The sequence below is a fragment of the Rhincodon typus genome, chromosome 26, assembly GCF_021869965.1.
Source record: "Rhincodon typus isolate 14 chromosome 26, sRhiTyp1.1, whole genome shotgun sequence".
NCBI classification, from domain to species: domain Eukaryota; kingdom Metazoa; phylum Chordata; class Chondrichthyes; order Orectolobiformes; family Rhincodontidae; genus Rhincodon; species Rhincodon typus.
This window is the reverse complement of record NC_063357.1, coordinates 32598476-32622998: the sequence shown is the minus strand read 5'-3', so window position 1 is coordinate 32622998 and position 24523 is coordinate 32598476. Positions and strand designations below refer to the sequence as shown.

Below are 24523 nucleotides of genomic sequence, written 5' to 3'. Positions count from 1 at the left end.
GATGCTGCCTGGCCTGCTGTGTTCCTCCAGCTCCATACTGTGCTGTCTCTGACTTCAGCATCTGCAGTTCTTGCCACCTCCATTAAAAGATCTTTCTACTTTTTAAAAGTCTGTTTGGCCATTAATGGCCTTGTGCTCTGAAAATTGCTGCAAGTCTCTTCCAGTACATGTAGGGTTACATTCCAAGCTTTAGACTTGCTTCAAGGTAAGAGATTTGCTTAATATCTACAACATGGAACTGCAGATCCTCCTCCTTCCCATTGCAGTAGGCTGTCAGCTTCATTCGTCTGAGAATCCGTATCATTCCATGACGAATTTACTTTCAATAGCTTAAGCTTAGAGTCACCAGCTTGAGCCACTTTTCACAGATCCGTGAAGCTCATGATAGTACACACAACATTGACATCAATCTCACTTTTCACACTCCCTTGATGATGTTCTCCCCCCACCATCATTATTCCAGCAGCCACAGACCATTTCTCACCTTTTGATTGGACAGTGCCAACTTGTTCTATGGTGTAGAATAATCTGTCAGAATCATTGTCCCACATCTTTGCAGATTTACTTTGCCTTTTTCCAACAGAATACGTGTGTGCAATTAATCCAGGTTCCTGTAGTTAGGGCTTTCTCCATGCTAGATAGGCTTTCATTTCTTTGTTGCAATGTCCTCTGCAATATTTATACTGTGTACGCTGGCTCTGATTTTTCTGGTATTCCTCATGGAATAAAGGAATAAATATTCCCTTATTCCATTGTGCTGTTCCTGTATGCAAAGACTCATCAGTTCTCATAATTGAAAACCTCAGAGCTCCTGCATGATTTAAATCACTACTCTTGGCTAAGATTCTCCTCTCACGCGCTCTTACTGCCATTTTCACTCCTTCACAGTCTGTAATGTTTTTAACATTCTCTATAATTCAATTGATTCAAACCTCTGCTGACCAGACCTTGACCATTCATTCATCATTCCTGTACATGCTGCTCTATGTTAGCTCACAATTTAGCAAAGCATTGATTTTCAAATTCTTCTCCTTATCTCTGTAACCTCCTCCAGCTCTCCAACCCTCCCCATCTCTACCCCGTCCAGCCCTTATAACCCTCCCTGATTAATACTCACCAATCAGGTGACCTTTCTTTTCCCACTACATTCAATTTTTAAAAATTCTTTCATAGCTTTACACTTTGAGTAATGGGAATTTGACTGTAGTGCAAGGCAGAGTACTTGGACAGCTGTTTGGAGGATAATATAATTCGTAAGCCTCTTGGTTGGCAAGTAAAAATTGTAAGTAAAGTAACTGGAGAAAATTTGTTTATTTACTTTTTTAAATCCTGTAGTCTCTAGAGGGCTAGAAATGGCAAGTTCTTTTCCGTGGGGGATCCTCCTGTGAGATGTGGGCAGGGAGAGTTCAAGAGGCCCTGACAAGTAGATCTGCAGGAAGTGTCCACTTGCAGTTTCTATCAAAACACATGGATCAGCTGGAGCAGCAGTTGGATTCCCTGAGGAGCAACGAAGTGACATATAGCATCACTGCATATAGCGTCACAGTGGGGATTCTATGTTCTTGATTCTATCATTTCAGGTATGTGGGCACACCAAACATGAGGGGCAGGCAGTCAGTGCAGGAGACCCGTGTGGCTTTCCACTCTGACACGTTTACAATTTTGTATACTATTGGAGGGAATGGTGAAGTGACCCATCAGGGGATGGGAACAGCATTAGCCAGTGTGGTGGCACCATAGCCGGCTGTGTCGAACAGCAGGGACACTCCAAGTGCGGGTGAGCAGTGGTGGTCAGGGACTCTACAGTCTGCAGCACAGATAGGCATTTCTGTGGCTGCAAGAGACTCCAGGATGCCTCCCCAGTGCCAAGGCCAAGGGATGTCCCCAAGTGGGCACAGGACATTCTGAAAGGGGAGGGTGAACAAGCAGACGTTGCTGTCCATATCACAACTAACAGCATAGAAAGGGAGAGAGATGAGGTCCTACCAAAAGGAATTTAGGGAGTTAGGCAGAAGGTTAAAAAGCAGGACCTCAAGGGTCAGGAATATCAGGTTTACACCCTGTGCCACACGCTAATGAGGCCGGAGATAGGAAGATAATACAGCTGAATACATGGCTAAAGAGCTGGGGTAGGAGAGGGGAATTTGGATATCTTAGTCATTGGGATCTGTTCCAGGGCAGGAGAGACCTATACAAGATAGGTTGCACCTCAACTGGAGGGGCAAAAATATCCCTGTGGGAAGGTTAGCTGATGCCAATTGGGAGAATTTAAACTAACATGGCAGGGAGGCTGGAAACTGAAGTAGCAGGTCAGCATGTGAACGGAAGGTAGGAGTTAACACGACGAACAAACAGAGCCAGTTTAGTGAACAATTTGGACTATAAAAAGCATATTGAGTAAGATAGGAGGAGAAATCATGAAAAAAGATGGACAGAGATAAGTTAATGGTTGTTCATATGGACTTCCAGAACCTTTGATGAAGCCCCACACAAAAGACTGCTAGCTAAGCTGGAAACCCACAGAACCGAGGGCAAATTACTGACATGGGTATGAAATTGGTCGAGTGGCAGGAAACAGAGTTAGAATAATGGGTAAGTACTCAATTTGGCAGGACGTGACTCGTGGTATCTGCAGGGATCTGTGTTGGGGCCTCAAATATCCACAGTATTCATTAACGACTTGGATAATGGCGTAAAAAGTCAAATATTCAGATTTGCCAATGACCCAAAATTGGGTAGCATTGTAGACAGTGTTGACGACAGCATAAAAATATAACAGGATGTTGATAGATTAGGTGAATGAGTAAAGCTATAATGGATGGATTTTAACAAAAGCATGTGAGGTTATCCATTTAGGGCTGAAAAAGAATAGGTCAGGGATTTTTTTTCCAGAAGGCACAAAGTTAAAAACAGTGGATGTCCAATAAGATTTGAGGGTTCAGGTGCATAGCTATTTAAAATACCACGAACAGGTGCAGAAAATAGTCAAGACGCTTAATGGTTTGCTGGCCTTCATAGCTAAGGGGCAGGAAATATAGGGATGCAGATGTTATGCTACAGTTATAGAAAACCCTAGTTAGACAACACTTAGAGTACTGTAAGCAGGTCTGGACACCACATCATAGGAATGATGTTTGGGCCCTGGAGGAAATTCAATACAGGTTTACAAGAATGATACCTGGACTGGGGTTAAATTTGAGGTGAGATTAGACAGTTTAGGCCTTTATTCTCTAGAATTTAGCAGGTTAAGGGTGATGTAATCTCAGTCTTTCCCTATCGATATCCTGAAATCAGGGTCAATTAAAAATAAACTATTTGAAGATTTTAAAACCTGGAAGTATGATCTCAGAATTAGGACCAGGCCATTGAGGAGAGATGTTAGAAAACATTTCTACGTACAAAGGATAGTAGAGGTTTAGAACTCTCTCCCTCAAATGGTAGTTGATGCTAATTCAATTGTTAAATTTAAACCTGAGATAGGCAAATTTTTATTAAGGGTACAAATGGAAATGGGCCAAAGGCAGGCATACAGATCAGCCATGATCTTATTGAATTTCGGAGCAGGTGCGAGGGGCTGAATGGCCCACTCCTGCTCCAAAGCTGGGAGGATGAATACTGAAGATCTGGTATAAATCCTTTAACTTTCCAATTCCATTATTGAATATTGAAATTGCAACGTCCCACACTCCTAGCATTATGGATTGACATAACTGCTTCTACTTCAGTACAGTACTGAAGGAGTGCTGCACTGTTGGAGGAGCTGATTCTCAGAAGAGATATTGAAAAAAGGCCCATCTTGAATGTAACAGACTTCATGGCACCATTTCAAAGAGAATAGGAGTTATTCTAAGTGTCCTGACTAATATTTATTCTTCAATTAGGATTACACAAAGTGGAATACCTGGTCATTAAAATACTGCTATTTCTGGGATCTTGCTGTGTACAAACTAGCTGGTGTATTTCCTTACACTGTAAATATGACTATACTTCAGAAGTGCTTCATTGACTGTAAAAAATAAAAAAACCTGAGATATCTGCTGGTCATGAAAATCATGACATAATTGCATGGCTTTATCTTTTTCTTTTCAAATTTCTTAATTCCTCTACTCTTCCATAACTATTTAGCATTGAACTCCAAAATATTATAAAGTGCTGTTTGGAGCATAGATTGCACCTGCAGTTAAACCCAACAGATGTACAGGAAAAGCTCCAGAAAAGATTAGAAATATTGTATGAACAAACGAATAAACTAAGGCCAGTAACAAAGGCAGCTGATCCTGTTCTGATTATTACATAAATCGTGTCCTATATTGTGTACAGTTAAGGAATAATTTATAACAGTATCTATACAACACGATGTTCTAAGAGCATAATCTGTTTTTGCATTCTTCTATGTATGAATTTGAGTTCATAGAAAGATCAACAAAAAAAGTTACCATCTAGGTCACTGAAAATGTGTTCTTGGGCTTGATAAGGAGCCAGTCCACTGTGAAGCTAAAGTACATCTTATACAATGAAGTGATTATGGATTTGGAAGGTGCTGTCCTTGGATTTCTGGTGAAATTCTGCATGCATTTTATAGATGGTACACACTGCCACTACTGAGCGTTGGTGGGTAGAGGGAGAGGATGTAGTGCCAATCAAGCGGGCTGCTGTGTCCTGGATGGTGTCAAGCCTTGTTGGAGCTGCACTCATCCAGGCAAGTGGGGAGTACTCCACTGATTTGATTTGATTTGATTTATTTATTGTCACATGTATTGTGTTACAAAATACAGTGTAAAGTGTCGCCATTCTCTGGTGCCATTTTAAAGCACAGAAAATTAAACTAAAACATAGAATATAAAGGCAGAAGAATAAAGAAATTTTAAAAAAGTGTTCAACTTCACAGTCCTTCTTGTTAAGTGCTCTGCCATGGACCTCCTGGCCAAGCATAAGTCCCGCTGCCACTGCTGGAATGAAAGTCACCATTCTTCAGCGCCATCTCACCTCCACCGATGCCCTCGTCACTATGAGTCCTCGCTGGACCTCACCCACGCACGTGCCATTGGGTACTGCACCAGTCCAAATTCACCTCCACCGCCAGGAGTCTGCTCATGGCCCACCTGGCCGATGTAACCGCTGCTGCCGGGTCTTGTACTAGGCCCAAATGCACCTCCTCCGCTACCTCCATGAATCTGTGCTGGGCGCAAATATCACCAGGAACCAAAACTCTCTCTGCTGCCACGAGTCCACACTGGGTCAATGCTGAAGCTGTCGCTGTGACCAAGCTCTTCAACAAGGGGTAAGCAAAACAAAAAAGAGGGGAAAAAAAAACGAGAAGAGAGAGAGAAAAAATTAAAAAGAAATGAAAAGTGGACACAGCGGATAGGCCCTGGGCTCAGAAGCCTCCTGACTTGTGCCTTGTACATGGTGGGCAGGGTTTGGGGAGTCAGAAGGACAGTTACTCGCTGCAGTGTTCCTATCCTCTGACCTGCTGTTGTAACTACTGTGGCAAGTCCAGTTGGGTTTCTGGTCAATGGTAACCCCCCAGGATTTTGGTAATGGGGGATTCAGTGATGATAACACCGTTGAACATCAAGGGGGTGGTGTTAGATAGTCTCTTATTGGAGATGATCATTGCCTGGCATTGTCTAGTGTGAATGTTACTTGCCACTTGTCAGCCCAAGCCTCAATATTGTCCAGATCTTGTTGCATTTGAACACGGACTGCTTCAGTATCTGAGGAGTCACGAATGGTCCAGAACATTATGCAATCATCAGCGAACATCACCACTTGTGACCTTGTGATGGAGGGAAGATCATTGATGAAGCAGCTGCAGATGGTTGGGCCGAGGACACCACCTTGAAGAACTCCTGCAGAGATGTCCTCGAGCTGAGATGATTAACCTTCTACAACCACAACCAACTTCCTCTGTGTCAGGTATGACTCCAACCAATGCAACCACCATCTTGTACCAGTGCAACCTTTTTTCTCCCCACAGACCATCAATATAAGTGAGATTTCCAGGTAGTGCCAAGCAATGTATAAACTGAATTGCAAAGCTCAAACTGACTTCATTCTGTCAATGGACAAGAGGAGCCACCCATTAGCTATGACTGGATCTAACCTGGGTACCAGAGGTGAAAGATCTGTGTTTAGTCCACTTCCCTTTCATCAGAATGGAGATCATGTAGATGCTTGCTCATGAATTCTATCAGAGTGCTTCTCAAATAAATTCCATTTATTCACATACTACAGCCAGGCATTGGTTAAAACAAAAAAAAAGTGACTGATAATCATTTACGCTCGAGTTTGAACAGATGTATTTTTTTTGAAGTTTTGTTGATATTTCCCAATTTAAACTAGGAAAAGATTAAAAAGAAAATTCTAAAAATTCACTTATTAATCATTTTATTTCCACTATACTAATGGACTTACAGGCTTACTAGCTATATGCTACTCACCTATCACAAACGGAACGGATAAGATCTGCATTACTCTGGTTACTCAGGGCTGCTTCAAACAAGTATTCAATAATGTGCTAGAGCTAACACTTTTTATGGCTGAAAATAACAGTTCATACTCTCAGAAAATCAGAACAATTAAAAATCACTTCTCAAATATTTGATAATAGTCCCAAGGAAAATTCATCGATCTCATGATGTCTCCGCTGCACTCAAAAGTCACAAACCAACTCATACTTATCCTTTATATTCCAGTAGCATTTTACTCCATGTGGTAGTAAGGCTGACAGCACTTGCACTGATGCCTTTGTTTGCATTAGTCTTTATATCAATGCTTTTTGGCATCACAGGTGATAAAGGCCGGTTAGCACCAATTCCTTATGCTAGAGTTTGCTTTTGCAGGGGGTCTTCCTGCTATCCCTTTGATTACCTCTTGGCCATGGAAAATACTGTCCCATAACAACTTTTGACCATCTCCAGTGAAAGACATACCCTGCCTATAACAAATGATTCGTCTGAATGGCTGCTCAGAATCCAGTGCTGTGGATATGTGGATATAGCTCCACTGGGAGATAGAGGTAAGCAGAGGTCACAACAACATCAACGTCAGCTGTGGCTCAGTAGTTGCGCTCTGACATGCACTCTCAAGATTGAGTTCAAATCCCACCTCAGGGCTTCACACCCCAAAAGTGAGGGAGAGTTGTTGGAAGGTGGTATATTTCAGGTAAGATGTTCAAGACCCAGTCTTTCCTCTCAAGTGGGTACTATTTCGAACAGCAAGCAAATTACCCCAGTGTTATGGATGGAAAGGATCACAAAAACAGATTATGTGACACAAGACTGGATAAGTCGTTGAGTAATGAGGATGCCAGAGTTCACAAAGGGATATAGACAGGTTAAGGGAGTGGGCAAAATCTCAGGAGGTGAAATTCAATGTGAGATTTGATTAGATAAGAATGGAGCTAAACATTATTTAAATAGAGAAAGACTGCAGAAAGTTACAGAACAGAGAATTTGGAGATCATCATGAAAATATCACAAAAAAATCGTACAGATTCAACAGGAAAGAGGGAAAGTGAATGGTGTGTCAGTCTTTATTTTAAAGGGAATGGAGTGAAAAGAGGGAGTTATTGCTAAATCTGTACAAGGCATCTGTCCGACCACACCTGGAATACTGTGAACAGTTTTGGATCTCTTATCTAAGAGAAGATGTATAGGCATTGGAGCAGTCCAGAGAAGGTTCACTAGGTTGATCCCAGGTAGGAGGGAGTGGTTGAGTAGTTTGGGTCCATGCTCACTGGAGTTCAAAAGAATGAGGTGCGACATTGTGGAAACAAAAGTTCTTCAGAGGCTTAACAAGGAAATGCTGAAAGGTTCATTCCACTAGTGGGAAAGTTTGCTACCAGGAGCCATCATCTCAGAGCAATTGGTCACCCCTTTAAGGCAAAGACGAGCAAGGATTTCCTCTCAGTATTAAATCTATGGAATACTTTACTGCAAATATATTAAATACATTCAAGACTGTGATAGACAGACTCAAAAGTTGTCAAGAGTTGTGGAGAAAAGTTATGGGGTTAATCCTCCATACCACTTTGGTGTGGTGCAGAGGATTATTAGATCAACCAGGATCTCTCTGAATGGCAGTGCAGACTCAATGGACAAAATGACCTACTTCTGCTCCTCCATGTTTATGCTCTTGTGATTTTATCATTATCTGTAGGATCTTGCTGCAAACAGTTTGGCTGCCACATTTGCTACATTAGAGCCGTGGTCAAACTTTGAATAAAGTATTTAATTGGATGTAAACTGCTGGGGTGTCTGATGATCATAAAAAGCATTATATTAATGCAAGTTTTATTTAAGGTGTCAATATCAGAGCGTATAATTTAGTTCTTGATCCAAAGCCATCTTTCCAGCCTCTTCAAATAGTTCAATAGCTGAAGAATATTGTCCACATTGAAATCATGCAAGATTTAAGAATAGACGAAATGAACAAGTTTCATTTGTCTACCATTTGGAGTTGTAGCCTTTTTAATTGGTGTATTTCCTAGGATTATTGTCAGATGCACAGCTAGCTATAGACATAGATCCCAAATTGGAGATGTCACATCCTATTCATTTATTCATTGTTGGTAATAGTCTGACTTTTCTGTTGTCTTCTTCATTTTACTACATAATGAGGTTATACTTTCCTGAGTGCAGCAGATGGTGGGCAGTTTACCAACTGAACCCAGATAATTTAATCATCCCTTTTGAAACACATACAGATCCAAGAGGAATTCTTGGCCTAAGGATCATATGGTATAGAAGGAGGCAATTCAAACTATTTTGCCTGCTCGAGCTATCCAATTAGTCCATACACCCTGTTCTTCTCTCTGAAAATGCTTCCTCCTTAAATATATATCCGATTCACTGAGACTTATGACTGAATCTATTTCCACTTGCCTTTCATACAACACATTCCACATCACAACAACTCATTATATTATAAAAATAATCTCAGCGACAGTCTGGTTCTTTTGCCACTGTTCTTAATTTTTTCTTTGTTTTCGGATTATCAATTGTCTGCCAATTGAAACAATTCCTTCCTATCTAAACTAAACAAAGAGCTTCATAAATTTGAACTTTTCAGTTTTAAAAAAATCCTCAATCTCTCTGCTGTCAGGGAGAACCATTCCTGCTTCTGAAATCTTCCAGTTCCTCTCCTCCCATCTGTATGAAAGCATCTAAATTTTTCTGTATTCATTCATCAAAAATTAAACAGCACTTAACAGACTTCAGGTGAGCCTTTTTCAGGCACATTTTAAAACATTTGTTGAGGAAAAGAACATGTACAAAGATACTGGGTTGTGTTTATAATGAAATTCCTGTAAATCATAAGCCGTAACTGATCACATGACTCTCAATGAGAGTGACGGCACTAGCTTAGAATGAGCATGTGCAAAGTCAGGTTTTGCACACTATGCTGAAGAGATATATTTGGCCACCTGCTGTGTGTTTTTTCTCCATCTGCTGCTCATGATGAGACTGTTACCACCAGTTAAAAGTAGGAAACCACAGGGGCAGCTTGGTCTAGTGTTGGGGCAGAAACATCACTTCCTAACTGGAAGTTAGTAAACAAGATATTGTTTATTACATGTTAGCAGCTAGTTACAGATTACATTGATATAACAGACATTGTTACAGGGACTTTGAGAAGGGAGCAGATGCTTGGTCTCAGACCTTTGAGATCCTAAGCTGTTCTGCTCATATGTCCATATGACATAATCAGAGTACTTTTGGCACACCTCACTATTAATCCTTTCCAGAACAATATACATCACAACGTACATGTGCAATAAACAGGTTTCACAGTACATAAAAAGGAGTTGAACAAGTTTCTTACAGATAAAGAGCAAGCAACCTCAGGTACAGTGCATGTCTCAGACACCTGCAGCCCAGGATAGTTCAGACCAGCATCTCAATGTACAGTTAGCGGCAGACAAAAGTGCAGACATCAGGCCAGATGTGGGATCTCTTGAAGTGACAGTTTCACTGCTATAGAACAACTTCAGAATTACACGTGTGTAATTGTAAAAGTGTGCAAAACAATATAATTACACTAAATGTATAGTAGCTGGTGTGAGGGATAAAAAGTCATTAGACTTCCTTCTTTCCAGGGCAGGTTTAACATTGAAACATCCAATTTGCTATGCAGCCAGAAATCCGGTCTAAAAATGGTTAGCACTTCAAGAAAACATTGTGGATTCTTCTGACACAGTCAGGTTGGCCCCAAGTGGCATTATCCTATTGAATGCCTACCAAAATGTCACAAGTGTAGAAATCAATGCCCCCAGCCAGTTGAAGCTTGTACAAGGTATGGCTCCATACAGAATCACAAGTACAGGTTAATGTTCAGCAGGAGCTGTGTGCTGTAGGCACAGCCAATTGGACACTTTCAAAAATATTGTAAATTAACAGCATCATCCTCGCGTCAAAAACAAAGGAACGGTATGCTTAAAAAGGAAAAATTCCAGAAAAGTAGAAATGATGTAACTTAAAGATACATAACAAAAGGTGATGACAACATTTGTGGGTGAGGTCAAAGAGAGTCAAATCAGATTCTGCAACAACTTGAGGGGAAAAGGATTTTAAGCAGGATTTAAACTCATCACAGAATCAGATGTTTAAGCTTGACATGGTTGTGTGTCAGATTAGCTAACACAGAACTCCCAAGATCCAGATGGCACAGATATTCAAGTTCATGGGTAAATCAACATAAAGCTTAGTCAAAAGTGACAAAATGACAGTTAAAATATGTCAAAATTCTGCTGAGGTGGCGCTGAATCTAGTGGGTCCTGGTTTTGGAGGGCAGTGGGGTTCGGGAGTGATCGGATCCTACATATTTGGGGGTTGGCCAGGTTTATTGCGGGAAGGTTGTTGCCTCTCATGGTGGTGGTTGGGGTGGGGGAAAGAGGATGGTTAGTTCAGTGGTGGGAGGGGCAATGGGGGGGTGGGAGGTAAGTGGGGCAGCAGGAGGAGGATGTCAGTTTTCAGGTCTCAGGGAAGCATTGGGAAAGACCCTGGGTTGAGGCCCGAAGTTGTAGGGTCCAGTAGGATGTGTGGAGTGGAGTCCCAAGGGTCTCTGATTGATTAGGTGGCTACAGAGGGGTTGGGGGTTAGGTCAGGAGGGTGGTGCCAGTGAGGTGGGATTAGTTTAGATATAGGTGGGTCAGGGGTCAGGTGTCAGGTTGGGGGTCGGGGGGGGAGGTGGAAATGGAGGGTGTCAGGGATTGGGGAGGGATGTAGTTGGCAGGTCAATGGGGAGTCAGTGGTTCAGTCTTATTGTTACCAGGAATTAGAGAGTTGACTTTAAACCTCTAACTATACCCAGATAACAATTAAGCTTAGGAGTGTCAGAACCCACAGAATTCAAATTGAAGGTGATTTTATGGAGGGTTCCAGACGCAGTACCCATCAGAACTTTTTATTTCCCAGATAATTTCTTCAGAGTCAGACAATTATTCTAGGGAGGGACACTTGGGTGTACAGAATAACTTTGGGATCAGAATACCATTTGGGACAATTCGTGATTAATTTTCTTTTCATCAGTTCACTGTGGCTCAGTGGTTAGCACTGCTGCCTCACAGCGCCAGGGATCCGGGTTCGATTCCACCCTCGGGCGACTGCCTGTGTGAAGTTTGCACGTTTCCCCCGTGTCTGTGTGGGTTTCCTCCGGGTGATCTGGTTGCATCCCACAATCCAAAGATGTGCAGGCTAAGTGGATTGGCCAGGCTAAATTGCCCGTAGTGTTCATGGATGTGTAGATTAGGTGGGTTATAGGGGGGTGGGTTATAGGGGGATGGGTCTGGGTGGGATGCTCTGAGTGTCAGTGTGAACCTATTGGGCTGAAGGGCCTGTTCCCACACTTTAGGGATTCAATGATGATCCATCATTTAGCTAAAAGTTCTTTGAAATTCATGCTCTGTGGAATTTTCTATTTGTTTTCATCAGACTGAAGCATGTGCAAATTAGTTTCTTAGAACAGCAGACACATTCAGCAATCCAAACAGACCATAATCTCCACCTCTTTGATTATGTTTATTTTGGCAATGAACCAGTTATCTGTTATTGATTGAAAACCTAGCCCATTTGCTCGGAATACCGAACCTGGCAGAGTCTGAAACATACATGAACTGTTGTGTCACAAACCTGGTTAAATGTAAAATTTAGCAGAAGAGTACGACTGGAAGAGGAAACAGTGACCCAGTCCAGTCTCAAACCATTTGCCATATGGATGATATCTTGATGCATAGTAAAATCGAGACAGAAAAACAACAAAAGGCCAGGAAAGCAATTCAAAACACTGGCCTAATTAATGACCACACTAAATGAGAAATCCCAACTTTCTAGAATGCTGTTATATTTCAAGGAAACATGATCCAAGAGCTAGGCATCATGGTGGGCCCAAGGAAGATAAGAGCCACCAATTTCTAGCGCAGAAGCACATATAAACAATCAGTCAATCTCACTTTAAGAGTTTTGACCGAGACTGAACAGAGGTACATAACCGTAGAGAAGGAAGCATTGGCAATTAACTGGGTGTGTGAAAAGTTCGGACACTACCCCATGAGACTGAAACTCCAGGTCAAGACAGACCACAGGCCTTTGCTAACATTACTGGGATAGAAAGAAATCTCAAACAACCTACACATTCAAAGATTCAGGCTCAGGATGAAGAGATACAATTATGGAATAGGCTGTGTTTCAGGTAAAAGATGCCACAGTCACAGAGGACTATAGCACTGATCTCTCATTGGAGAGAGGTGACTGGTGCTGGTTTAACCTGAGTATCACTACACCTTAGGCAAGGGGAAAGGTTTGAGAAGGAGAGTCCTTCATAGTAACCTCATGCTGTTGGTGTCACTCTGCATTACAAAACAGCTGACCAACCCACTGAGCTAACCCCTGATAGTAACACACAAGTAGCAGCAGGCACATTCTTGGAGGCAGCAGTAAATTGAGCAATTTCTTTGCAAGTGCTGTCTTATTCTATGGCTGTCACACCAACTGAGAGAAAATGTAGACAAATTTTAACTGCTCAATAATCTGACACGACGTTGGACATCTCAATAATTTGTCTGCAAGGATGGTCAAAATATGTTCCAGAGAAAGGTACCTCAAGCAACACCAGTATTTGACATTGGTGGAAGACTTATTAGTGTATGAGCATAGAATTTCCACACCAAAGCTGGACATTGCTTATTGTGCACTTTATACCTCAGAGTGGTGACTAGGCTTTTCAAAAGTCTTAAAATAAAAACCAAAAGAACTGCAGATGCTGTAAATCAAGAACAAAAACAAAGTTGCTGGAAAAGCCCAGCAGGTCTGGCAGCATCAGTGAAGAGAACGGAGTTAACGTTTCGGGTCTGGTGACCCTTCCTCAGAACAGTTAACTCTGTTTTCTCCTTCACAGATGCTGCCAGACCTGCTGAGCTTTTCCAGCAACATTGTTTTTGTTTTCAAAAGTCCTGCAGCCTTCCATGGATCAAACATTTGTGGTACACAGCCATGTGAGTACAGGGCCAATAATTTCATCAAGATTTCTAAACAAAGCCATGGAAAAGGCTAGCAAGGACTTATTTACTTGTAGTCAAAAAGTATTCAAGGGGGACTGAAGTGGCAATAAAGTGGATTCACAGTTTCCCACCTGAACTGATATCAGAGAATAGATCTCAATTTGTGAATAAGCATTCAGGAAGTTCCCTTTGGAGGCCAGCATCAACCAGATGATAGGTTCTAAGTCAAATGGTGAGGCGGAAAGAGTAGTTAAGACTGCAAGATCACTAACGTATTGGAACCCAAATTGGGAATTAATGGTTTATTATTTGTTCGCAGGATGAAGCATCACTGGCCAGGCCAGCATTTATTGCCAACAGGGCAGTTAAGAGTCAACCACGTTGCTGTGGGTCTGGAGTCACATGTAAGGTAAAAACGGCAGTTTTCTTCCCTAAAGGACATTAGTGAGCCAGATGGATTTTTCCACCAATCCAGATTTTTAAAATTGAATTCAAATATCACCATCTGCCATGGTGGGATTCAAATCTGGGTCTCCAAAGCGTTACCTGGGTCCAGTGACAATAACACCAAGCCATTGCTTCTCCCACTACTCTGTTACACAGCAATACTAAAGAATAGTAAATAAGCAGCAGCAGATTTGTTAATGGAGAGTAATTTAAAAATGGATGGGCCAGTTTAGAGTATAATCACAACTGCAGACACAGGGCAAAAAACACAGTCAACTTTAAAACCAGGGCAGAAAGTGTGGTTAAGGACCAGGAAATCAGAAACCATAGTCATCAGAAAAACAGATTAATGGAGATTTTATGCTGTTGAGTGGTATGAAAGAGGCATTTAGGAGGAACAAGACGACATTGATCTTATTCAAGCCTACAAGCGAGATGAAGTTCGATTATCACAGGTTGTGGGACAGCCATACTAGATCAGACAGTGTGGAGAGTGGTACAAATATTCCAGACAAGATACAACACCATCAGTGCTCGCATTCAATTCAAACAAACCAGAGTTAGACATCCAGTCAGAGTTCCAGAACTTCTCAGCCTGAGAGATTTGGAATTTGAGGGAGGTTGGGAGAAAAGGTGATCATGATGATGACAACAAGAATATTGGTAATAGTTTTTGTAGTCATTAAGTGAGTAAAAGTAATTGACAGGAATAACATGGACCAAAAAGAGAGAAACTTGGAGAGATGTGGCATAATGAGATTCATATGATTCTATAACATCATTTACATGACTGACATGTGTAAAAGAGAAGTCAGCAGTCTAGAATGAGCATGCAAAGAGAAGGACTTAGACACCACAACAGAGAGCTGTGTTTGATAAGCTATTACGTATACTTGTCAACAAAGGAATGTAGGAGTTGAACAGCCTTGAGAGATCATCAAGTCACTCTGCATGAAAACAAACCCTTCAGCCTAACTCATCCATGATGACCAGGTTTCCCAAACTGAATTTGTCCCTTTTTCGTTTGGCCCATATCCCTTTCAACTTTCCATCAATGTACCATGTTTGTAAGAATTCTTCAATCTGATCACTCAGCCTGCTTGATAAGCTCACACTCCTAGACTCAACAGATCTCTTTTCAGATGCTGTCAAATTCAAAGCTGGAGCAGGATGGGGAAATTAATGTTCGAAAGCTCATGAAATCTTTACAAGCAGTCTTCCTTGAACTTAATGGTGAGCAAATATACAAACTTCTACATCAGGAGCAGGGACACACAATTCCATTAAGACTTTAAGATGTCGAAGCAGAAGTTGGCCATTCAGCCCATCGAGTCTGCATTGCCATTCACGGCTAATCTGATAATTCTCAACTCCATTTTCCTGCCTTTTCCCCATTAACCCTTGATTGTCCTACTGATTAAAAAAATGGTCCATTTCAATGTTGAATACACTTAGTGGCCCAGGCTCAACAGCCCTGAACAGTAAAGCATTCCAATAACTCATTACCCTCTTGAGAAGGAAGTCTTCCTCCTCTCTGAATTAACTGAGTAAGCTCATCATCACGAGTCTCATCTGCCTTTCTACAAGATCAAGGCTGATCTGATAGTGATCTCAACCCCACATAACCTGACAATTCACTTACTAGTCAAGAATCTGTCTACATCTATCTCAAATGACACCCTGTCCACCCCAACTCGTGACTTTTGAGGGACGAACTTCAATGAAAAAGCACTTTTTAAAAAATATGTCCCTTAGTTCTAGTCTCTTGCATAGAGGCAAAACATCCATTCAGCATTCTCATTGTCCAGTCCCTCTAAGAATCCTGTGTGTTAGTAAGATGATCACTCCGTCTTCTAAACTCCAATGGATACTCATTTTCCCAACTACAGGGCAAAAAGTTCCTATATCAAATAGTACAAAATAAATGCGATAACTGCCACTTCTAATTAGTTAATGCAGCCAGCTCCTGGTCAATTGATTATCAGCTAATTATTACAACATGTGGAGCCGAATTGTATCTAATTTACTGGCAAGGATTGCTCATCATCTCTCTGATAGGGATGTCCTCTCCAGTGAGGGGAGCAAGTCTTGTCTCCAGCTGTTAATGGCTGCAGATGGCCAGTCAGAGCAGGAATGCATTCTTTGCTGACCCTTCAATGGGTGGCAGCACAGGAACCCCAGCATTCTGTTACGGGCTCTAAGGTACAGGATCATTTAGGGTCATAGAGATGTACAGCACGGAAATAGACCCTACAGTCCAACTTGTCCATGCCGACCAGATATCCTAAATTAGTCTAGTCCCACTTGTCAGCATTTGGCCCATATAGAACATAGAACATTACAGCGCAGGACAGGCCCTTCGGCCCTCGATGTTGCGCCGACCTGTGAAACCAATCTGAAGCCCATCTAACCTAAACTATTCCATTATCATATGTTTATCCAATGACCATTTAAATGCCCTTAAAGCTGGCGAGTTTACTACTTTTGCAGGCAGGGCATTCCATGCCCTTACTACTCTCGGAGTAAAGAACCTACCTCTGACATCTGTCCTATATCTATTACCCCTCAATTTAAAGCTATGTCCCCTCGTGCGAGCCATCACCATCCGAGGAAAAAGGCTTCGACTGTCCACCCTATCTAATCCTCTGATCATCTTGTATGTCTCTATTAAGTCACCTCTTAACCTTCTTCTCTCTAACGAAAACAGCCTCAAGTCCCTCAGCCTTTCCTCATAAGACCTTCCCTCCATACCAGGCAACATCCTGGTAAATCTCCTCTGCACCCTTTCCAATGCTTCCACATCCTTCCTATAATCCTGTGACCAGAACTATACACAATACTCCAAGTGCGGCCGCACCAGAGTTTTGTACAGCTGCAACATGACCTCTTGGCTCCGAAACTCAATCCCTCTACCAATAAAACCTAACACATCGTACGCCTTCTTAACAACGCTATCAACCTGGGTGGCAACTTTCAGTGATCTATGCACATGGACACCGAGATCTCTCCGCTCATCCACACTACCAAGAATCTTACCATTAGCCTAGTACTCTGTATTCCTGTTACTCCTTCCAAAGTGAATCATCTCACACTTTTCCACATTAAACTCCATTTGCCACCTCTCAGCCCAGCTCTGCAGCTTATCTACGTCCCTCTGTAACCTGCAACATCCTTCCGCACTATCCACAACTCCACCGACTTTGGTGTCATCCGCAAATTTACTAACCCATCCTTCTACGCCCTCATCCAGGTCATTTATAAAAATGACAAACAGCAGTGGCCCCAAAACAGATCCTTGAGGTACACCACTAGTAACTAAACTCCAGGATGAACATTTCCCATCAACCACCACCCTCTGTCTTCTTACAGCTAGCCAATTTCTGATCCAAACCACTAAATCACCCTCAATCCCATGTCTCCGTATTTTCTGCAATAGCCTACCATGGGGAACCTTATCAAACGCTTTACTGAAATCCATATACACCACATCAACCGCTTTACCCTCATCCACCTGTTTGGTCACCTTCTCAAAGAACTCAATAAGGTTAGTGAGGCACGACCTACCCTCCACAAAACCGTGTTGACTATCCTTAATCAAATTATTCCTTTCTAGATGATTATAAATCCTATCTCTTATAATCCTTTCCAACACTTTACCCACAACCGAAGTAAGGCTCACTGGTCTATAATTACCAGGGTTGTCTCTACTCCCCTTCTTGAACAAGGGGACAACATTTGCTAGTCTCCAGTCTTCTGGCACTATTCCTGTAGACAATGACAACAAAGATCAAAGCCAAAGGCTCTGCAATCTCCTCTCTCGCTTCCCAGAGAATCCTAGGATAAATCCCATCCGGCCCAGGGGACTTATCTATTTTCACACCTTCCAGAATTGCTAACACCTCATCCTTATGAACCTCAATCCCGTCTAGTCTAATAGCCTGTATCTCAGTATTCTCCTCGACAACCTTGTCTTTTTCCTGTGTGAATACTGACGAAAAATATGCATTTAGCGCCTCTCCTATCTCTTCAGACTCCACGCACAACTTCCCACTACTGTCCTTGACTGGCCCTAATCTTACTCTAGTCATTCTTTTATTCCTGACATACCTATAGAAAGCTTTAGGGTTTTCCTTGATCCTACCTGCTAAAGACTTCTCATGTCCCCTCCTGGCTCTTAGCTCTCTCTTTAGGTCCTTCCTGGCTAACTTGTAACTCTCAAGCACCCTAACTGAGCCTTCACGCCTCATCTCTACATAAGCCTCCTTCTTCCTCTTGACAAGAGATTCAACTTCTTTAGTAAACCACGGTTCCCTCGCTCGACCAGTTCCTCCCTGCCTGACAGGTACATACTTCTCAAGGACACGCAGTAGCTGTTCCTTGAACAAGCTCCACATTTCAATTGTGCCCAGCCCCTGCAGTTTCCTCCTCCATCCTATGCATCCTAAATCTTGCCTAATTGCCTCATAATTGCCTTTCCCCCAGCTATAACTCCTGCCCTGCGGTATATACCTATCCCTTTCCATCGCTAAAGTAAACGTAACCGAATTGTGGTCACTATAACCAAAGTGCTCACATACCTCCAAATCTAACACCTGGCCTGGTTCATTACCCAGTACCAAATCCAATGTGGCCTCGCCTCTTGTTGGCCAATCTACATACTGTGTCAGGAAACCCTCCTGCACACACTGAACAAAAACTGACCCATCTAAAGTACTCAAACTATAGCGTTTCCAGTCAATATTTGGAAAGTTAAAGTCCCCCATAACAACTACCCTGTTACTTTCGCTCCTATCCAGAATCATCTTTGCAATCTTTTCCTCTACATCTCTGGAACTTTGAGGCCTATAGAAAACTCCCAACAGGGTGACCTCTCCTTTCCTGTTTCTAACCTCAGCCCATACTACCTCAGTAGACAAGTCGTCATCAAACGTCCTTTCTGCCACTGTAATACTGTCCTTGACTAACAATGCCACACCTCCCCCTCTTTGACCACCTTCCCTGATCTTACTGAAACATCTAAACCCCGAAACCTGCAACAACCATTCCTGTCCCTGCTCTATCCATGTCTCCGAAATGGCCACAACATCGAAGTCCCAGGTACCAACCCACGCTGCAAGTTCACCCACCTTATTCCGGATGCTCCTGGCATTGAAGTAGACACACTTCAAACCACCTTCCTGCCTGCCGGTACACTCCTGCGACCTTGAAACCTTATTCATATGAACATTATTCATATCTCTCAAAACCCTTCCTATTCATATATCCATCCAGATGCATTTTAAATGTTGTAATTGTACCAGGCTCCCCCACTTCCTCTGGCAGCTCATTCCATACATGCACCACTGTGTGGAAAAAACTGCCCCTTTGGTCTCTTTTAAATGTTTCCCTTCTCACCTTAAACATGTGCCATCTAGTTTTGGACTCCCCTACCCTGGGGAAATGACCTAGGCTATTCACCATATCCATGCCCCTTGAGATTTTATCAACTTCCATAAGGTCGCCCCAGCCTCCGATGCTCCAGGGAAAATAGCCCCAGCCTATTCAGCCTCTCGCTATAGCTCAAACCCTCCAACCCTGGCAACATTCTTGTAAATCTTTTCTGAACCGTTTCAAGTTTGAGATCCTGTATTTAATCAATTTCAGCAATTTTCAAATCAAGGTCAAGGACGGTCTCAAAATCTCCCCACCCCCAGCCTCATCCCATGTCCAACCCTCCCTCTCAATCCCGCCTCCTCGACCTGTCACGACCTGTCCATCTTCTCTCCCACCTAACCGCTCCTCCCACCTCACTGACCAATCCCCACCACTCCCTTCCTGTACTAACCTATCACCATCCTACCTACCTTCCCCAGCCCTAGCCCGCTTCTCTCTATTTATTTCTGAGCCCCCTTCCCCCTCCCCATTTCTGAAGAAGGGTCCTGACCCGAAACATCAACTTCCCTGCTCCTCTGATGCTGCCTGGCCTGTGTTCATCCAGTTCCACACTTATCTCTGACTCCAGCATCTGCAGTTCTGACTATCCCTCAAGAATGGATATGTTAGGTTTTTAAAATCAGTCTCTCATACTGTCAAGACAGACATCTAATGGTTAGCTGCAGAATCAAGATTCATTTATTTTGCTCCAAATATTTGTCTCAATCCCCAAATCTTAGTAGTGTTCCCATATACAAGTGCTATACTTTTGTATTTTCATACCATCTCTCTTGAATTAGAAGGTAAATTTTGGCAATTTAATGCATGTAAAGGAACTGGTATATTCTTACTCCAAAAACGTTAAGGTTTTTGTCATCTGTTACTACTCTCTGGACAAATGAGATTCAGTTTTGATCAAAACAGGATTCAATCTTCTCAGTTTAGTCACGAGTTACTCTGTAACAAGTAACAAATAAAATCCCACAGACCAAAGTGGGGGCTGGGTGGTGGTGTCCAAATCTCTTTGAATTCTTTGACAGGATCACAAAGTTTAAATTCATGAGTTTTCATTTAATGCATTGGTATTAAAAACGCTTTGGTATTAAAATATATACTTCCAGTAGAATATAGATTTTATGCACAATAAACAGGAGAGCGTGGGGGCAGCACTATGGCTCAGTGGTTAGCACTGCTGCTTCACAGCACTAGGGACCCGGCTTCAATTCCACCCTCGGGCGACTGTCTGTGTGGAGTTTGCACATTCTCACCGTGTCTGCGTGGTGCTCCAGTTTCCTCCCACAGTCCAAATATGTGCAGGCTAGGTGCAATAGCCATGGGACATGCAGGGTTACAGGGGTTGGCGTGGACTCAATGGGCTGAATTGGCCTGTTTCCACTTTGTAGGGATTCTATGAAACACAATCAAATCAATCAAGGTATTTGGTGTGATAGCCAAGATATTGGTTGGCCAGAGGTAAAAAAAAAACAAAAAACCCTGCAGATTACGGAAATCTGAAATAAATTCAGGGAATTCTGGATCCAGTCAGCACATCTGGCAACTGTTTCTCTTTGTACAGATATTAATGTTTAATTCACACAAGAGTGTTCACACTATTCTGCCTACTATAGATTAATTTATTTAACCACTATTTCACTTCTAATTCTGTTCACGTTACCTCTGATGAATCGTATGGGTCCAGTTTTCCCCATGGACTCCTTGCCCTGGGCATGCCGTTAACTGGTATCGATTCGATAGCCACGAGAAGGCTATCGCCCTGCTGCCCTTTGAGCGTCTGCTTCCAATGTTGCTCTTTCTCTACATTTGACGTTCCTGCTGGACTCATGTAGTCTGGTATTCCCAGTGCAGTTATGCTGTCTAGTTTTTCACGGCCCATTACATTTACTGCAGAATTCTCCTGGCAAGAACGTAAAGGATTTCTCTCACTGGTAGACTCTTTCATTATCCATTCTACTTCAGAATCGTCCGAGTCTTCCTTCAGAAAGTGAGCAAGCTAGTAGGGAGAATGGAAGCAAACATGGGAGGGGTTATAAGATGACCAGCATTAATGGAAGATCCCAGAAAGACAGATGGATAGATTGCGAGAAATGAAAAGGAGAGAACACATATTGGAAAGTGTGGAATAAAAATCAAAAAAGGTTATGCACAACAAAATCATGAATAAATGCATCATGAGAAATAAGGTTTTCATTTCAGAAGAAACAGCTTGATTTAATTTCAACTAAAATAGTGATTGACTGTGAAACTTGATTAATGTTGAACAATCACATCTACCACTCAGTATCACAGTACTTATACTAAAATGATAAAACACAAGATATTCAGGTTCAAGAACAAAGTGTATTAAAGTGGAAGGTGGCTGCTTATTATTCTGTTGCAGTTGAGAATTCTTTTCATAAACAAAATGCAAAACTAAGGTCCATAACATATTGTAGGCATGTATCATCATGATGCAAATCAGTTTCTGAAAACTCTAAAGATTGACAAGTCGGGTTTCATGCTTCTAATATATAATGAGACTTAGTGATAAAAATCCATTTGGGGAGGATGTCCTAATTATTTTTCAATTCAGAAATGTTAATACACATCTCTAGAACAGGTGGGACATGAACTCAGTCTCCTGTCAGGTGTAGGGACACTACCTCTGATCCACAGGGACCTTCCATTTGAAATACTGTCCTAATATTAATCACTTAAAACAGTCCCTTGAATGGATTTAGCAGTAAGCATACTACATGGTGAAGCAACAATCCACATACAATTATCATTCCTCTCTTGATGACTAACTCGCGCGGAGTTAACCAATCTTAGATAACAGTTGAAGATCTTACAATTGATCTCAGCTAAGGAAAATTGCTTCTAATTACTTTCAATGCTGCAATATTATGAAATCTTTCTGTATATTTTTAACAATCAACCAATAAAGACGAAAAAAAAAATCACCATAGTCCCAGAGGATCATGGGGCTGTGCTATCATTAGAGGGAGACGACTAGCAGTGGGTTTCACCGGAGGTTCAGTGCACCTCGGGTGGGAGGGTGGGGGAAATGTTTGAGGCGAGGCTTTCACGGTAACCTTGGGATGCCTGCAGAAAATCAACAGGATGATGCAAAAAGAGGGTTTTAGTTCATCCCTGCAGAATGACTAAGTAGACCCGAATGGTCTGATCTTATGAGAAAGTGCAAATGTGTCATGCCACGTGAGGACAGTTGTGCTACAACATAATGGGCCTGATTTTATTAATGTCGAAGTAAATGTGTTTGAGTGAATTAAAACCTTTGCCGATTGAATCAAATCACTTATAGAACAGAAGGAAACCGTTTGGCCTTTTGAGTCTATTCCAGCAGTTTGACTGTCTATCAACATGCACTGTTCAGTTAATACAAAAACAAACTCACTTGGCTGAAGTATCAAAGGCCAACTTATGGAAAGAAAAAGACTAATGGAGCTGGGGGCGTGACTGTTTATTGGCCATCTGAATAATCAATAACGTATCAGAATGACCTCTGTGTGGCTTTTTGAAACTAATGTCATTGCTCAGGTATGTCTCAAAAGAAGAAACATTGCTTGGGTCAACTCCTGTATTTACAAATCTCCGACTTCCAGTTTATAAACAACAACAAGTGTTAGACTCCAGATTTCAGATATCAGCCCTCAGAAAAAGGTATGTTGAGAATGATCTTGTCTGTCCCATGTAGAATAACCGTGGGACGCTGAGAGTGTGAAGGGTTGGAGACTGGAACTTTTGTGAAATTGGCCTCCTACACATTCGGTGAATATGCAGCATTCAGAATCGTACTGTTGTCATAGGGGAGAACTATCTCAGCCTCTGCAGCAAAGAAATGATCATAGAGAATTTAAAAGAATTAAATGTTAGAATTTTATGTAAAATGATTCAGATTAAAAGCATGTCCTTTAGGCTACAATTGTGAAGAAAGGATAGACATAAGTAAAATGGAAGGGATATGCACTTAGCAATGAGGTGATCATCTGATCAACAATGAGGGAATTTTATTATCTAATAGCAAACAAGATGTTACTATCCAACAAACCTTAAGAATGAGGAAATCATTAATATTGCATCCATACTATTTCAAATTATTGGGGAATAAAGATTACAAGATTCTAATAGGAAATCGAGTAAACATTACAGTTGGATAGTAAACAATGAGTAGGCGTTACTAACTGGGAATAATTATGAAGCGTACAATAAGCATCACTATTACAAGTGGTACGTGAAGAGGCTGAAAAAAATCATTGACTAATTTCCAAGAATAAAATGACTAACATTTCAATCTGCATAATTGTTACCTGTTTCTGATCCACACAGCACCGTGTGAAACTTGTCCTCCTGGCACTGTGGTCACTTTGAGGTTGAAATACCTCGTTGTAGCTGGTGTGCTCCGTATGGAAACGCACAGAATGCTCATCATCTTCAGGTTTGCCCTGAGGCAAGTCACATTGTGCCATCTCAGTACAGGAAGGGAATGGCAGAGTCAGCAAAAAGGACAGAGCAAATGAAAAAGAAGGAAAACAAAGAGAAAAAAGGAACATGCCAAAGGAAAGGTTTATGCAAAACAGAAAATTTAAATGTGATCCGATTAAAAATAATAGAAGCAAAAAACTGTTCAACAGTTGCAGCAAAATTAATTAGCATCAATTCCGGTTCTAACTAGTTCATGCAGCATATATGCCAGATGAGGTTCAGCTGGTCAGGGCATGAGTGTTCTTTAACTATACTGTGTAACAGTGAGGCAGTGACCTGATCTGGAAGCAAAACTCAATCTGTTGCATAACCAGTGACTTATACAGTTCTGCTGCAAATTTCCAACTCTTATATTCTATGCCTTGGTTAATAAAAGAAAGTATCCCATATGCCATCTGTTATGATTCTAGCAGATGTTATTACTGGGCAAGTCATATCCCAGGCACAAACTTGACTTGATGGATTATATTTAGATTTACTTTGGCCTTGAAAAAGTATTCTCTCACTGAAACATAAGCATGCAATGCTGCAGCATTTGCTTTTGTGAAGATTAACTTTAAATTTAAAGCATTAATTAAGATGATATTCATAACTTTCACCTCCACAAGTTTCCTTTCTGGCCGCTAATCAAACCGATTCTTTCCTGAGTTATATAGATAT

The 24523-nt window shown here is 41.7% G+C and overlaps 1 protein-coding gene across 12 annotated transcripts in view; it reads right to left on the bottom strand.

Moving 5' to 3' along the window:
* Nucleotides 1–24523, bottom strand: part of LOC109924869 (septin-5-like) — a 155271-nt gene that overhangs the window by 56625 nt on the left and 74123 nt on the right. For 7 of the 12 annotated variants that reach the window (XM_048612731.1, XM_048612740.1, XM_048612738.1 and 4 more), the window contains one exon: nt 21036–21371. In XM_048612731.1, the coding sequence (XP_048468688.1) occupies nt 21036–21371 (336 nt within the window). Of the gene's footprint in view, nt 1–21035; nt 21372–23688; nt 23848–24523 lie in introns of all 12 variants that reach the window. The other 5 variants (XR_007264871.1, XM_048612729.1, XM_048612730.1 and 2 more) reach the window with 1 other exon arrangement.